Below are 15,664 nucleotides of genomic sequence, written 5' to 3'. Positions count from 1 at the left end.
CAGGGTACTGAGTTTGGATGATCGGCCATGATCGTATTGAATGGCAGTGCAGGCTCGAAGGGCCGAATGGCCTACTCCTATTTTTCTACGTTTCTATGAATGGAATTCTAGGGAGTCCTGACAGGTCATCACATATAAAATCTTAAGTATGTACACCAGGTGAGGTTTTGTGGTGACCCTCGATCTCTGATTGAAATAGCCACTAAAAGCTAGACTGGTGGCTGTACAATGTTACATGTAGTTGAGCACTGCTATCTAGTGGCTGAAAGTGGGAGGGACTGCACCTGTTATTATGTCCTCACCACAAATGCTATTGGGTTCTGCCAGCCATTTTGGGCAATAATTATCATGCTGTGTCACTTGAGTGCTCAATAGTAAACCTGGAATTACTTGCTCAAAATATCTTAAAATATGCTAAATCTAACACAGCAATTTATCAAAGACGTAGGGCATTCTCTTCAATCACTATTGCTTTGTTACGTGGTGCTAGCAGGTGAATTCATGACTAGATTGAGATTATTGGTGCAGTTTAGCTGAATTGGGAGTTACAAGCTTTGATTTAAAGGATGATTTCATGACATTCCTCAGGTTTAACTGAGTCCAGGAGAGTCAATGGTCTCGGTGGGGGTGGGCCAAAAGAATGTCTCTCTCTCTCTCAGGCTTTAATGGGAAAAAAATTCTTGCCAGTTTACAACTGTAATTAGCCAGCTTCCTCTCAGCTTCCTGAGTGTGCACATTCATATTCATGCCATCACTAAGACCGCCTATTTCTACTTCCATTACTTTGCCCCTGTCTCAGCTCACCTGCTCCTGAAACCCTCATCCACGCCTTTGTTACCTCTAGACTTGACTATTCCAATGCACTCCTGGCTGGTCTCCCACATTCTACCTTCTGTAAACTAAATACCATCCAAAACTCTGCTGCCCATTTCTCAAACCGCACCAAGTCCCATTCCCCTATCACCCCTGTGCTTGCGGACCTACATTGGCTCCCAGTCAAGCAATGTCTTGATTTTAACATTCATATCCTTGTTTTCAAACCCCTCCATGACCTCGCCCCTCCCTATCTCTGTAAGCTCCTCCAGCACCACAACCCTCCAAGATATCTGCACTCCTCTAATACTGGCCTCTTGTGCATCCCTGATTTTAATTGCTCCACCATTAGTGGCCATATCTTCAGCTGCCTAGGCCCCGAGCTCTGAAATACCCTCCCTAAACCTCTCCGCCTCTCCATCTCGCTTTCCTCCTTCAAGACACTCCTTAAAACCTACCTCTTTGACTTAGCCTTTGGTCATCTGACATAATATCTCCTTCTGTGGCTTGGTGTCTAATTTTATTTTATAATTCTGCTGTGAAGCACCTTGGGAAGTTTTATTACATTAAAGGCGCTATATGAATATAAGTTGTTGTTGTGCAGCAGATTTCCAGGAAAATGCCTTCAGACAGCCTCTCATTTCCAGAGCTTCAGACTGAGTCTGTACGATTACCCTTCAGTCTTTCACCCATGTGTGTTGGAAGGGATTAATTAAGCTGGTAGTTATCAGATCTTCCAACTTCACATTCTTTTTGAAAAACCACTGCATTTGCTTTGTATATGCAATCTCTTTGTATATGCAATCTCTTTGTATATGCAATCTCTTTGTATATGCAATCTCTTTGTATATGCAATCTCTTTGTATATGCAATCTCTTTGTATATGCAATCTCTTTTTTTATAGACATAATTTCTGTTTGATTTAGAGAGAGAGTTTATGAAAATTGACTCTGAGGATTGGAACGGTCCTGAATCGCCAGGAAATCTGATCCTATTCCACCTGACTGAATCTTGCCCCTGGGATTGATAAATGTACGGTACTTATAACTGTTGCAATGTGCTTTTTGTTGTCTTACTCTGTTTTATTTATTTAAATAAAGCATTGATGAGATCCTATTACTTTTTTGAAGGACTATTGAGACCAGAGTGTTTCTGGGAAGTGAACCATACTTTTTTTTTTAAATTAATCTTTTGCCCTGAGCAGTTAGTAAACATATTACAGAAAATAAGGGGGGTTGAATTTCTTTGGCTTTTCTGACGTAAACATGTCGGTACACTGGGGCAGGACCCAATTACGCCTTTTCTCCACCCATCAACGTTTTTGTCCTATTTCAGGTGGTTGCACAGTACACAAATGGGTGGATGCAATTATATACTATAATATAGTATGACATCAATCCCTCATTTACACCCTTAGATGGTAAAGCAAGGGCAAAGTTTTAGGGTAATTGGCAAAATCACTGGAGATGACATGAGGAAATACATTTTTATGCAATGAGTGGTTAGGATTTGGGAATGCACTGACAGTGGTGGAAGCAGATTCAAGGGTAACGTTCAGAAGAGAATTGGATAAATCTGTAAAGACAAAAAAGTTTAAAGGATATGGGGAAAGAACAAGGACAGGGTGACTGACTGAACTTCCTCTTTGAAAGAGCTGGTGCAGACTCAATGGACTGAATGCCCTCCTATACTGTACTATGATTCTAGCCATTTCTTATGTCCCTAGCAACCTCTGTTGCTAAGGGTGCAAAAGGTTGCTATCTGGTCGAATGCCATTGTTTTCCCATTGCAGTTTCTTGCAATGTGGCAACCAACCAATAGCAAACAAAACAAAAAGTGGATGAATCTTCATGGGCTATTTGTTCAAACTATTCCATTAATGGCCTCCCCAGTGACACACAGCTGGTCCCCTCTGGTGTCCTGAGGCAGACATCCACCCATTTTTATATAAACAGTTTTTGATCTCCGGGACACCCAGCGCCAGATGGCAGAAGTCCCAAACGCCAACTGGGCAATGTTCCTGCAGGCCCTGCGGAAATGTAACCTCAAATAAGGTTATTGACTGACTGAACAGTAGCATCTAGCAATGGCCTGATACTGCTCTTTTACACCTATTGTCTCTCTTGGGGAAGCATGCTAAGCCCACTCATCCACCAATGGCACTAGAAAGTGAACTGAGAGCAAATTTGACAGAGACTCCTGATGATTTCCTCTTCCCCGTTCTCTGTCTCTGCTTGGTGCTTCCCTGCACCTCTCCCACTGCCCCTCCCAACTGAAGTTGAGAATCCGTGGAATGAAGATTGAACCCATGCTTGCACCAAGTCCTGTTCATTTATCATCCATGTGTTCATTGTCCTGCATTGGCTCCCTATCCACCAATGCTTCCATTTTAAAATTCTGATCTGAGCATTCCAATCCCTCCATGGTCTCACCACCCCCCACCCCCCACCGCCTCTGTAACTTCCTCCAGTCCTAAAATTTATAAATGCTGCTTCCCTCCAACTTTGGCCTTTTGTGCATCTTTCACATCCTTCACCTCACTATTGGCAGCCATCCCTTTAGCCGTCAAGGCCTCAACCATTGGAATTCGCTCCCCTAACCCTCTCCGCCTCTTTATACCTTTATGGCACTCCTTAAAGCTTACCTCTTTGACCAAGCATTCAGTCTCCCATCCTAAAAAGAACCCAAAATTCCTGGAGGTGGGGAGAGCACAACCCAGTTGGCTTGTCTGTAGGTTGGCAGGAATTTAGGGTGGAACTCAATTCCAACAGCTCCCATTCCATTTGCAATCTAATAGTTAACCCTGATTGCTGTAATTGCATGATGGAATTCATATAAGATTCCTTATTCATATTTGGAAATGGGGTGATTGGTTTAACCAGTCTTTGTTGTTTATCCTCTGTCTAATCAGTAGTCCTAATCCCATGTATCCACTCAATGTCCACTTCTTTCCCTTCAACCACCTATCTGACCAATTCTTAAACGCTGAGATGGTCTTTACCTCAATAACTATCTCTTGTAATGCATTTCACAGTCTCATAAACCTCTGTGTAAAAGGAAAAACTCTTCCTGCCCTCTGTCTGAAATCTCTCATTTAATCCATGCCCCTTCTTCTAAATCCCCTCAACCACTGGAACATTTGCTGTCTCTTAATAGTTTGAAATTCCTCTATCAAATCATCCCATTGTTCTCCTCTATTCTAACGGAAACAGTGTACACTTCCCCAGGTATCATGGTTAACTCTGATTGCAGTAATTATGCAGGATTATTTCTTTATTTTCAGTCTGTCAGATGGTGAACAATATCATACAGAATTTGAGTCATGCTGGATAAAGCAAACAATCGATTTTATTTATATTCAATGTACAATAATATTTGGAATACATTATACTATATGAACAGTATTTAACAAAGACAAACATCTGAAATGTAGCAGCATTTTTAAAGTCTTGCTCATTCTGTATAAGTGAAGATCCAGTTGCTGCAATAACTGGGTTCATACACATTTTAATTTACACAAACCTAAAGGATCAAATTCTTTGGAGTTGCTACAAGGATCATAGCATCTGTTAAAAAAAAAAAACGCTGCACGAAAACCATTTTTCAGTAGTTAACATTTACAACTCTGTAAATCTACAAGCTCAACCAATCATCTTCTTTGACCTCCTTGTCTCGGGAGACAATGTGTAAGCGCCTGGAGGTGGTCAGTGGTTTGTGAAGCAGCGCCTGGAGTGGCTATGAAGGCCAATTCTAGAGTGACAGGCTCTTCCACAGGTGCTGCAGATAAAATTGGTTGTCGGGGCTGTTACACAGTTGGCTCTCCCCTTGTACTTCTGTCTTTTTTTCCTGCCAACTGCTAAGTCTCTTCGACCCGTCATATACATGATCTATGTACAAATAACTTCTCAAGGAGAAAGAATAAATGCGCATTTATATAGCACCTCATCATGGCTCTTAAAAGCCTGAGAGAGCTTCTCGAACAATGATTTTTTTGCAGACGACATTTTGTGTACCAGGTTCTACAAACAGCAAATTAAACGAATGACCAATTATCACGTATTAAATGTGATGGCAAATCTGCAAGGTCTCACAAACAGCAATATGATAATGGCCAGATAATCAGATTTTAAGGTGTTGATTGAGGGATATTGGGCGGCGCAGTGGTTAGCACCGCAGCCTCACAGCTCCAGTGACCCGGGTTCAATTCTGGGTACTGCCTGTGTGGAGTTTGCAAGTTCTCCCTGTGTCTGCGTGTGTTTCCTCCGGGTGCTCCGGTTTCCTCCCACATGCCAAAGACTTGCAGGTTGATAGGTAAATTGGCCATTAGCAATTGCCCCTAGTATAGGTAGGTGGTAGGGAAATATAGGGACAGGTGGGGATGTGGTAGGGATATGGGATTAATGTAGGATTAGTATAAATGGGTGGTTGATGGTCGGCACAGACTCGGTGGGCCGAAGGGCCTGTTTCAGTGCTGTATCTCTAAACTAAACTAAACTAAACATAAATATTGACCCGGACACTGGAGATATCTCCCTTTCTCTTTGAACTAGTGCCATGGAGTCTTTTACATCCACCTGAGAAGGCAGACAGAACCTCAGTTTAATCATCCAAAAGCAGCACCTCTGACAGTGCAGAACTCCCTCAGTACCACACTGGGAGTGTTGGCTTAGATTTTGTGCTGAAGACTCCAGGAGAACTCCCTGCTCCTCTTAAAATTGGATCTTTAACAATGACCTGAGCTGCCGGCAATAATTCTCACTTTAACATTTCGTTTAAAGGATAGTACCTCTGACAATGTTGTAGCGGTAGGGAGATGCAAGGAACTGGAGAGATTTGAAGAAAAGGGCGACAAAGCTGCAAAGGTTAGTTAGTGAGAAAACTGTACAAATGACCACCTCATGTTCTTGAGGGGGCGGTTTATCTCGTATAAGTGGCAAGCACTGCCTCGCATTCCTGTAAACCCCATTCCTTATGAAAAGGAACTTTCAAATTGTTCAACGAAAATTCTCTCGCCGCTCATGCCTAGGAAGCCTAACAGTGTAAATAGAGATATTTTATAAATAAAACTTGAAACCGGCCAAGTCTTGGAAATTTATTTTCAAGTCTAATTTATTCTGTAAGCCTGTAATAATCAGAGCTTTCCACCTTCCTACCGAGGATTCTACAAGCGGTCCATATTTTGAGCAGATGATTTACTCAAGGGTTAAATAAAGATCCCTGGTGAGTTAATCGATTTTGGTGTGTGTGTGACGAGTGTCCTCATTGATTTAGTTAGTTTCATATTAGCAGATTCCAAGAGCTACAGTTTCCTCAGACACATCTCCTACCTTCTTGCAAAATAGATTTCTAATGATAAAGAACTCAACCAGGTCAATAACTCAATGGAAAAATCCACCTGCAATCTTCATCCCATTGACAACATCAAACTGTATTGACAGTTTATATAGCGGGAAGTTGAATTTAGACAGAAGTGCAATGCAACCAATACTTATTGCTATCTAAATATAGGCTTGCTTGTGTCCCGTATTTGGCCTCAATCATTACTGGCTGGTTGTATTGTTTGTGACTCTGCTCCTCTATTGGATAGTAGGTGTTTGAGTTTCTTCCATTTTCTTGTACTGGAAATGGAATGTTGTCCTCTGTACTATCTTTCATGTGAACTGAATGGAAACAAATGAATGTTACAATTAGGTCCATTATCTGTAATTGCAAAAAGAGTCAGTTTAACATTTAGCGTATAGAGCTGTAAAATACATTTAAAGCAGCAAGACATCATTAGTACTCCCTTATATAAACGTCATAATGAATGAACAGAGGTGCAGTGTGTTGAAAGAAAAGATGTGCATTTACATAGTGTCTTTCACACCTCAAGATGTCTCAATGCCCTTTACAGCCAATGAAATACTTTTGAAGTATAATCTCTGTTATAATGTCAGAAATGCCGCAGCCAATTTGTGCACAGCAAGCTCCCACAAACAGCAATCTGTTTTTAATTGAGATTGGCCAGGACACCGGTGATCACTCCCCGTGTTCTTCTTTAAAGTAGTGCCATGGGGTTTTTATATCCACCTGAGGGGGCAGACAAGGCCTCAGTTTAGCATCTCATTTAAAAGACAGCACCTCTGCAGCACTCTCTCAGTACTGCCCTGGAGTGTTAAACTACATTTTTGTGCTCAAATCTCGGGTGGGATGTGAACACACAACCATCCTGGTTTCAGGAACAAGCATACTACCCACTGAGCCACAGCAGTAGGACCTGGATTATTCATAGTTTATTAAAGCCCACTCCTTCCACTAGCCCATGTATATGTTAATCACTGAGCTACAGCTGACACGACAGGAAAAAAAGGGGGAGACATCACACTCACCAACAGCTGACACAGTTCCAATGTCTAGAATTTCAGATTTGTATTCCAATGTAGGAGCTTCAGTCTCTTTGTTGCTTATCAGTGGCATCATTACACAAGTAGGTTTTGAATCAGCGATAATGTTATCCACACAGTGCTCCCCAATCTCTGGCACAGTTGCTATATTTTTTTCTGGTTCATCATTGCTACCTTGATAAAGATTGCTTTTGGTGCCACAAATGCAAATAAACTGTTTTCAACAAAAAAAAAACACGCAGTTTATTTTACAGTTAGGCATTTTAATTAACTACATTTTTAAAAAAAATTGTTCCCCTTGTCAATCTTTTCCTCTTTTTGAGAAGGTCCAAGAATATGATTGCTTCAGCCTGCCTATTATATTGTGGTTTGAGGTCTGAGGACAATTCGAGTTTTCACAAACATTTTAAGACCTTCTCAAAAGGGTAGTCTCTGCCCAGGCTGGGTTTCTCATCGGCTGCAGTATAACTTCAAACAGCAGGTAGCCAGCTCTGTACTGACTTCATCACTGCTCTTCCGACACCAGTAAATGACATTTTATACCCGTGTTTAAACATACATGCAGAGTGAAATTTGCCCAAGTCGGGAATGTGGAGAGGCTGCAATATAGCTCTGTGTTACTGGTTCTTTCTTCTTTCTTTCTTTTGGGCCTCCTTATCTCGAGAGACAATGGATACACGCCTGGAGGTGGTCAGTGGTTTGTGGAGCAGCGCCTGGAGTGGCTATAAAGGCCAATTCTGGAGTGACAGGCTCTTCCACAGGTGCTGCAGAGAAATTTGTTTGTCGGGGCTGTTGCACAGTTGGCTCTCCCCTTGCGCCTCTGTCTTTTTTCCTGCCAACTACTAAGTCTCTTCGACTCGCCACAATTTAGCCCTGTCTTTATGGCTGCCCGCCAGCTCTGGCGAATGCTGGCAACTGACTCCCACGACTTGTGATCAATGTCACACGATTTCATGTCGCGTTTGCAGACGTCTTTATAGCGGAGACATGGACGGCCAGTGGGTCTGATACCAGTGGCGAGCTCGCTGTACAATGTGTCTTTGGGGATCCTGCCATCTTCCATGCGGCTCACATGGCCAAGCCATCTCAAGCGCCACTGACGCAGTAGTGTGTATAAGCTGGGGGTGTTGGCCGCTTCAAGGACTTCTGTGTTGGAGATATAGTCCTGCCACCTGATGCCAAGTATTCTCCGAAGGCAGCGAAGATGGAATGAATTGAGACGTCGCTCTTGGCTGGCATACGTTGTCCAGGCCTCGCTGCCGTAGAGCAAGGTACTGAGGACACAGGCCTGATACACTCGGACTTTTGTGTTCCGTGTCAGTGCGCCATTTTCCCACACTCTCTTGGCCAGTCTGGACATAGCAGTGGAAGCCTTACCCATGCGCTTGTTGATTTCTGCATCTAGAGACAGGTTACTGGTGATAGTTGAGCCTAGGTAGGTGAACTCTTGAACCACTTCCAGAGCGTGGTCACCAATATTGATGGATGGAGCATTTCTGACGTCCTGCCCCATGATGTTCGTTTTCTTGAGGCTGATGGTTAGGCCAAATTCATTGCAGGCAGCCGCAAACCTGTCGATGAGACTCTGCAGGCACTCTTCAGTGTGAGATGTTAAAACAGCATCGTCAGCAAAGAGGAGTTCTCTGATGAGGACTTTCCGTACTTTGGACTTCGCTCTTAGACGGGCAAGGTTGAACAACCTGCCCCCTGATCTTGTGTGGAGGAAAATTCCTTCTTCAGAGGATTTGAACGCATGTGAAAGCAGCAGGGAGAAGAAAATCCCAAAAAGTGTGGGTGCGAGAACACAGCCCTGTTTCACACCACTCAGGATAGGAAAGGGCTCTGATGAGGAGCCACCATGTTGAATTGTGCCTTTCATATTGTCATGGAATGAGGTGATGATACTTAGTAGCTTTGGTGGGCATCCGATCTTTTCCAGTAGTCTGAACAGACCACGTCTGCTGACGAGGTCAAAGGCTTTGGTGAGATCAATGAAAGCAATGTAGAGGGGCATCTGTTGTTCACGGCATTTCTCCTGTATCTGACAAAGGGAGAACAGCATGCCAATGGTCGATCTCTCTGCACGAAAGCCACACTGTGCCTCAGGGTAGACGCGCTCGGCCAGCTTCTGGAGCCTGTTCAGAGCGACTCGAGCGACTGGTTCATAACACTCTAAACCCAATACTAATTTCAAGCAAGTACCTGCAGTTACTCACACACCATGACTGCAGCATAGTAATATAACTACTCATGCCTAAGGATAGTTCTGGAACTATAATACTAATCCTAAACCTGAAAATAAAGAAAAAAATAATTTCAGCTTAAAATAAGTAAACACAATGTCCTGGAAATTCAATGGCATGGTAACTGTTTCTAGACACTAAATGAGCGCCTAATCTTCAAACTTCGGAGGCAGGAAGTGCCAGCTCATTACAAACTGGCATATTAGTATTAGATGTAGAAAACTAGGCATTCAAGGCCCATGCCTGAAACAGACGTTGGGTCCTTTGCATATCACTTAAAGCTCCATCTGCAGGTTGCCCTGAGGGAACCTCCCCATCTGCATTCAGGAAAAACTGATCAACCTGCAGCCCAATAGGTGGTCCCTAAAGAGACTGGGAAGGCCGCTACCAAAGTTGGTTAAAATGGCTTAAAATTACCTGAATGCGGAGTCTGGAAAAGCTGGAATGCTGCTCCCGAATCCACATCCAAACCAGGAGGGCCATTAGAGTGTATGTGTGTGAAAGTCCCACCAAGCAGCAGATGCATCCCAATCCCACAAATGCAAAATATCTGGGCAAATAAGTTCAGGAACTTTTGCTTTTATTCTTTGGGCTGTCCCTGGTGAAGACATTTTTATTAATTTAATTTATTTTTAAATTTGTACCCCAATACCCTTTTGATTAGTGAAAAATCAATAAATGAAACAGCCATTCAGAGAACAAACCACTTAGATTCACTTAAAAAAATTACCTTCAGTTTCACCAGTATTCCCATTCCTATAAGAGATATAAACAGAGAAACAACAGACAGAACCAGGTTAAAGAGGCAGCAATGACCCTGGACTTTGTATTTAACAAATAGTCCCGTTGCGATGTTTTGAAGATTACATTTTGTTTTATATCAGACATTTATATCCACACTTAAAATGGATTTGCATCAGTCTTCAGCAGTAAATTCACCATTTTATAAGCGTGTTGGTAAACAGTCATTTGGTGTAAATTTAAAACTGTTGGAAAAGTTCAATTGAGCTTTTAGATCATTGGCTTGTTAAATATTTGCAGTATACACAGTGGGACACAGAGATCAACTCCTGTTTTGAAATTCCTGCTAATTAAACCTTTGGCAATTGGCCCACACGAATATTTGAGAAAAGCTTCTGATTGGTCAAAAAACATTGGCCTGTCTTTACCGAATCGCTGTAGTAACCTCTCCTTGTCTCCCCCAAGTGATTTTAACACCCCCTCTCCCCACAGTTGTCCCTGTACTCCCTTCCTGCCCATTTCTCCTCGCTTGCCTGAATTTGTCACCCAATAATTTTGGTGCACTTGTGAAAAACAGTCCTCAGGCACCTTGAAATAAAAAAGTAGAAAAAAGAATGCTTCACTTTTTGGCTAAAAGTGAAGCTTCAGATAAGTTTAATGAAGAACATTTAAACACAATGTTCAGTTCCAGAACTTAATTCTAGTGCATATGAATGATTACTTTCAGTATGCACAATTTAGCAAAATTATGATTTTACATGGAAGTTTTTATTCATTCATGGAATGTGGGCATCACTGGCTAGGTCAGCATTTATTGCCCATCCTTAATTGCCCTTGACAAGGTGGTGGTGAGCTGCCTTCTTGAACTGCTGCAGTCCACAGTGCTGTTAGGGAGTTCCAGGATTTTGACCCAGCAACAGTGAAGGAACGGCAATATAGTTCCAAGTAAGGATGGTGTGTGACTTGGAGGGGAACTTGCAGATGGTGGTGTTCCCATGTATTTGCTGCCCTTGTCCTTCTAGTTGGTAGAGGTTGCAGGTTTGGAAGGTGATGTTGAAGGAGCCTTGGTGCATTGCTGCAGTGCATCTTGTAGATGGTACACACTGCTGCCACTGTGTGCTGGTGGTGGAGGGAGTGAATGTCTAAGGTGGTGAATGGGGTGCCGGTCAAGCAGGCTGGATTGTCCTGAAGTGGTTTGAATATTAGGTACATATCTGTGAAAGATGCCAGTGGCTCATCAGTTCAATGTTAACCTCTTGTCCTTCAGATAAATACATTCAATTTTCAAGTTTTTTTAAAATTAAGACAAAGGTTTACGCTCTTGATATGACAGCACATTCCTGCATTTGGAAAAGGTGTCCTGTAAAAATGATACATAGAGCACTGATCGAATCCCAGCTCTTTGCTGTGTATTGTTTCAGATGCAGCAGCTGGCCCAAACTGATTGATTTTTACGTAACAACTGGTGCAAATCTATACTTGGTGCTTGTAAATTCACACCATTGATTCAAGTAACCTGGTCACAATCTTGAATATTATCTCTTTTTACTAAAGTGGTATAATGTATTCTTGGTCAGTTCTCTATGTAGGGAGCTGCTATCTCTACATTCAGTATTTGGACTATGCTTAACTAGCTGTCACCCAAAGTTCCAACCCGAGCATCTAAGAAGCATAAAGACAAATAGTCCTTTCTCTTATATAAAAGCAAAATACTGCGGATGCTGGAAATCTGAAATAAAAACAAGAAATGCTGGAAGTACTCAGCAGGTCTGGCAGCATCTGTGGAGAGAGAAGCAAAGTTAACGTTGTGGGTCAGTGACCCTTCTTCGGGTCACTGACCTGAAACGTTAACTCTGCTTCTCTTTCCACAGATGCTGCCAGACCTGCTGAGTATTTCCAGCATTTCTTGTTTTTAGTCCTTTCTCTTACCTTGCTTGTTAGGTATCTTGCAAAATGAAGATCTCACTATTATGGTGACACAAAATATGGACAAGGGAACCACTATCCATATCATGGACGAGGTAAAAGAACTTTCTGAAATAAAATCAGATATTGAGATATAAAAATATTTTTAAACAATTGAATAATTACATAACATTTCCCCAACATCCATTGGCTTAAGGCAGCCTTACTGAAATGGTAGCCCTTCAAACACTTCCACGTCTAGTTCCCTCTCCACCAAGGCCAGCTTGTTCAGAATGAGTTTTGCTGTGAAACAAGCTGGGGTCTTCAGGAAAACCTGGCATTTCATCACTGTCCACAGATGGTCCCCTTGTGGGTCTCCATAGGTGAACGGTATTGAATTCCATAGAGAATTCAATGACAAATTGCATTTGTGTAGTGCCCTTAATGAGGTTACACTTTCCAAAGCACTTCACAGCAGCATTAGATATTACGCCAAAAGCTTAGTCAAAGAGATAGGTTTTAAGGAGGATCTTAAAGGAGGAAAGAGAGGTTTAGGGAGTGAATTCCAGAGCTTAGGGCCTAGGTAATTTAAGGCACGCGCGCCAATGGTGGAGCAGTTAAAATCAGAGATGCAAAAGAGGCCACAATTGGAGGAGCACTGAGATCTCGGACGGTTGTGGGGCTGGAGGAGGTGACAGAGATAGGGAGGAGTGAGGCCATGGAGGGATTTGAAAACAAGGATGAGAATTTTAAATTCGAAATGTTGCTTAACTGGGAGCCATCTAAGTCAGCAAGCACAGGGGTGATGGATGAACAGAACTTGTTGCAAGTTACAATACAGAATTCATGGAAGTGTTTCACTAGTTACAGTAGCCTAGACACTCCTATGTTAAAGTGTCAGCTGTGGCTCACCTCCAAGTCATAAAGTTGCAGCCTCATGCCCCACTCCAGCAACTTGACACATAAGCACATTTGACACGTCAGTACAGTGCTGAGGGAGTGCTACACTGCCGGAAATTCCGTCTTTCAGATGAGTCAATAAACCAGGGTCTCGTCTGCCCTCTCAGGTGGACGTAAAAGATCCCATGGTACTTCGAAGAAAAGCAGAGGAGTTCTCCCCGGTGTCATGACCAATATTCATCCCTCAATCAACATCACTAAAACAGATTATCCGATGATTATCACATTGCTGTTATGGGAGCTTGCTGTACACAAACTGGCTGCCGTATTTCTTGCATTACAGCGGTAGCTACATTTCAAAAGTACTACATTGGCTATAAAGGGATTTGGGATGTCCTGAGGTTATGATAGGCGCTATATAAATGCAAGATCTTTTGTTCTCTGTGCCCAGGTTTAAGCCTGGTTTTTCGGAAATTTAGCACAAATTCAATTGGTTTCTGAACACGCACACTGTAATTTATGAGGAACAGCTGCCAACAACAGCCCAGCTCTTCTTCACAATAGCGGCCGTGGGATCTGTTACGTCCTCCTGAGAGAGCAGACGGGGCCTCGGTTTAACGTCTCTCCAGAAAACTTCACAGAATTCTATCCTCTGCTCTTCCATCCGATCTCTCCACTTTGGGCAGAAAGACTGATTTTATAAGCAGCAGAGGACAACGGTAAGTCAAAATGGGCGGCACAGTGGCGCAGTGGTTAGCACTGCAGCCTCACAGCTCCAGCGACCCGGGTTCAATTCCGGGTACTGCCTGTGTGGAGTTTGCAAGTTCTCCCTGTGTCTGCGTGGGTTTTCTCCGGGTGCTCCGGTTTCCTCCCACAAGCCAAAAGACTTGCAGGTTGATAGGTAAATTGGCCATTATAAATTGTCACTAGTATAGGTAGGTGGTAGGGAAATATAGGGACAGGTGGGGATGTTTGGTAGGAATATGGGATTAGTGTAGGATTAGTATAAATGGGTGGTTGATGTTTGGCACAGACTCGGTGGGCCGAAGGGCCTGTGTCAGTGCTGTATCTCTAATCATAATCATAATCTAATCAAAATGAAACCAAATAGACACAGACTGCAAACTGAAGCATTCTTTTGCTTTTGCAAAAATTATATTCAACACCTACTTTCTTTTTGAAGTTTATTCTCCGTCGAGAAAGGAACACACTTGTTGTCATCTGTACTGTTACCTTCTGTCTGAAGGGTCTGTCTCAATAGCGTGCAACTGCAAAAATATTTATCAGTCAGTGTATTCTTCCCAGCTACTGTAAATTCAATGAGTCTACTGTTAAACAAGGAGCTTCCATCAATTAATTTGTGATCAACTCATCTAAAGACACTCTTCATATATCTTCATTACATATAATAACAGAGACATAGGAATAATTCAAGGTAAAAGTTATGCCCCAAGTACTGCCATGTCAGGTGTGTTTTAAGCAATGATGTGAGGGATATTGAAGCAATGTGCATGCAACTTGTGTACATGTGTGTTCTTCTCTATACTAATCTCTCCTTATGAGTGCAGTTTCCATTGATAGAATGATAGTCTAGAAATTCAGGAGCGTCCATTACTGGGCACGGGTGGGGTGGGGGTTGAGGGGAACACAAGGGGCTGAATTTTCACTTTGTGGGTAGGAAGCAGAAGTCAGGAATGTTTCCGGGTTTCAAACCCGCTCCCGGGGGGCAACAGTCACTATTTGGGATTTTAACTGGGATGCCCCCTTAACTGGCATGGAGACAGGTTCCCCTGTCCAACTGAGGGCTCTTGAAGCTGGAGGGCAAATCAAAGAACTTCCAGCTTCAGATGAGCAGCTGGCTGCAACGAATGGTAAGTAACTGAGAGGGAGCTTCAACATGAATGTGTCCTCTCAGCATCTTTTTAAAAGATCAATTAAAAAATAGAAAAAGCAGCCAGGCCACCAGTGATGGGGGTGGCGATTTACATCAGTGTATATTTCCACCTGAAATATTTTTTTCTGTGCGCTTTAACCCACAGATTGCAGCCTCATTGCAAATAAAACCATGCACCTTGACTCTCATTTCTTTATCAGTGCACATTCAGATGACCTGAGCAGGCGCCCATCAGCCGCAAAGATTTCAGTAATGAACTAATAAGGGAGATAGGATATGATAACAGAACACATGAATACAAGAAATAGGAGCAGGAGCAGACCCATTGAGCCTGGTCCACCATTCAAAACGATCGTGACTGATCTTGGGCTTCAACTCCACTATCCCGCCCACACACATACTCCTTGATTCCCTGAGAAATCAAAAATCTATCTATCCCAGCCTTAAATGTATTCAATGATGGAGCATCCACAACCCTCTGGGGTAGAGAATCCCAAAGATTCACAACCCTTTGAGTGAAGTAATTTCTCCTCATCTCAGTCCTAAACAATTGACCCTTATACTGAGGCTGTGCCCCCGTGTTTTAGATTCCCCGACCAGTAGAAGTAATCTCTCAGTGTCTACCCTAACCAGCCCCTTTAGAATCTTATATGTGACCTAATACTCAAATAGGTCCTCGCTTCGGGTGTAACCTGCTTTCATTCCGTCAAAGCCTGCTGACGTGAATCTTTCCAACCAAATCTGGCGTGTTCAACCTTTGCAACTTGTTCTGCTGCTAGTCCCTG

At 42.8% G+C, this 15,664-nt stretch overlaps 1 protein-coding gene across 1 annotated transcript in view; it reads right to left on the bottom strand.

Moving 5' to 3' along the window:
- Positions 1-4,217: 4,217 nt before the first annotated feature.
- LOC137351985 (tumor necrosis factor receptor superfamily member 11A-like) overlaps positions 4,218-15,664 on the bottom strand; it is a 46,490-nt gene continuing 35,043 nt past the window's right edge. Inside the window, exons 9-13 of the mRNA XM_068016949.1 lie at positions 14,156-14,253; positions 12,110-12,214; positions 10,170-10,195; positions 7,182-7,410; positions 4,218-6,473 (exon numbers count right to left, since the gene is read on the bottom strand). Coding sequence (XP_067873050.1) covers positions 6,274-6,473; positions 7,182-7,410; positions 10,170-10,195; positions 12,110-12,214; positions 14,156-14,253 — 658 coding nt within the window. The 3' untranslated portion in view covers positions 4,218-6,273. The remainder of the gene's footprint in view (positions 6,474-7,181; positions 7,411-10,169; positions 10,196-12,109; positions 12,215-14,155; positions 14,254-15,664) is intronic.

The sequence above is a fragment of the Heterodontus francisci genome, chromosome 37 (genome assembly GCF_036365525.1).
Source record: "Heterodontus francisci isolate sHetFra1 chromosome 37, sHetFra1.hap1, whole genome shotgun sequence".
Lineage (NCBI taxonomy): Eukaryota > Metazoa > Chordata > Chondrichthyes > Heterodontiformes > Heterodontidae > Heterodontus > Heterodontus francisci.
Note: the sequence above shows the minus strand (reverse complement) of the source record. Positions and strands in the feature narration are given on the sequence as shown.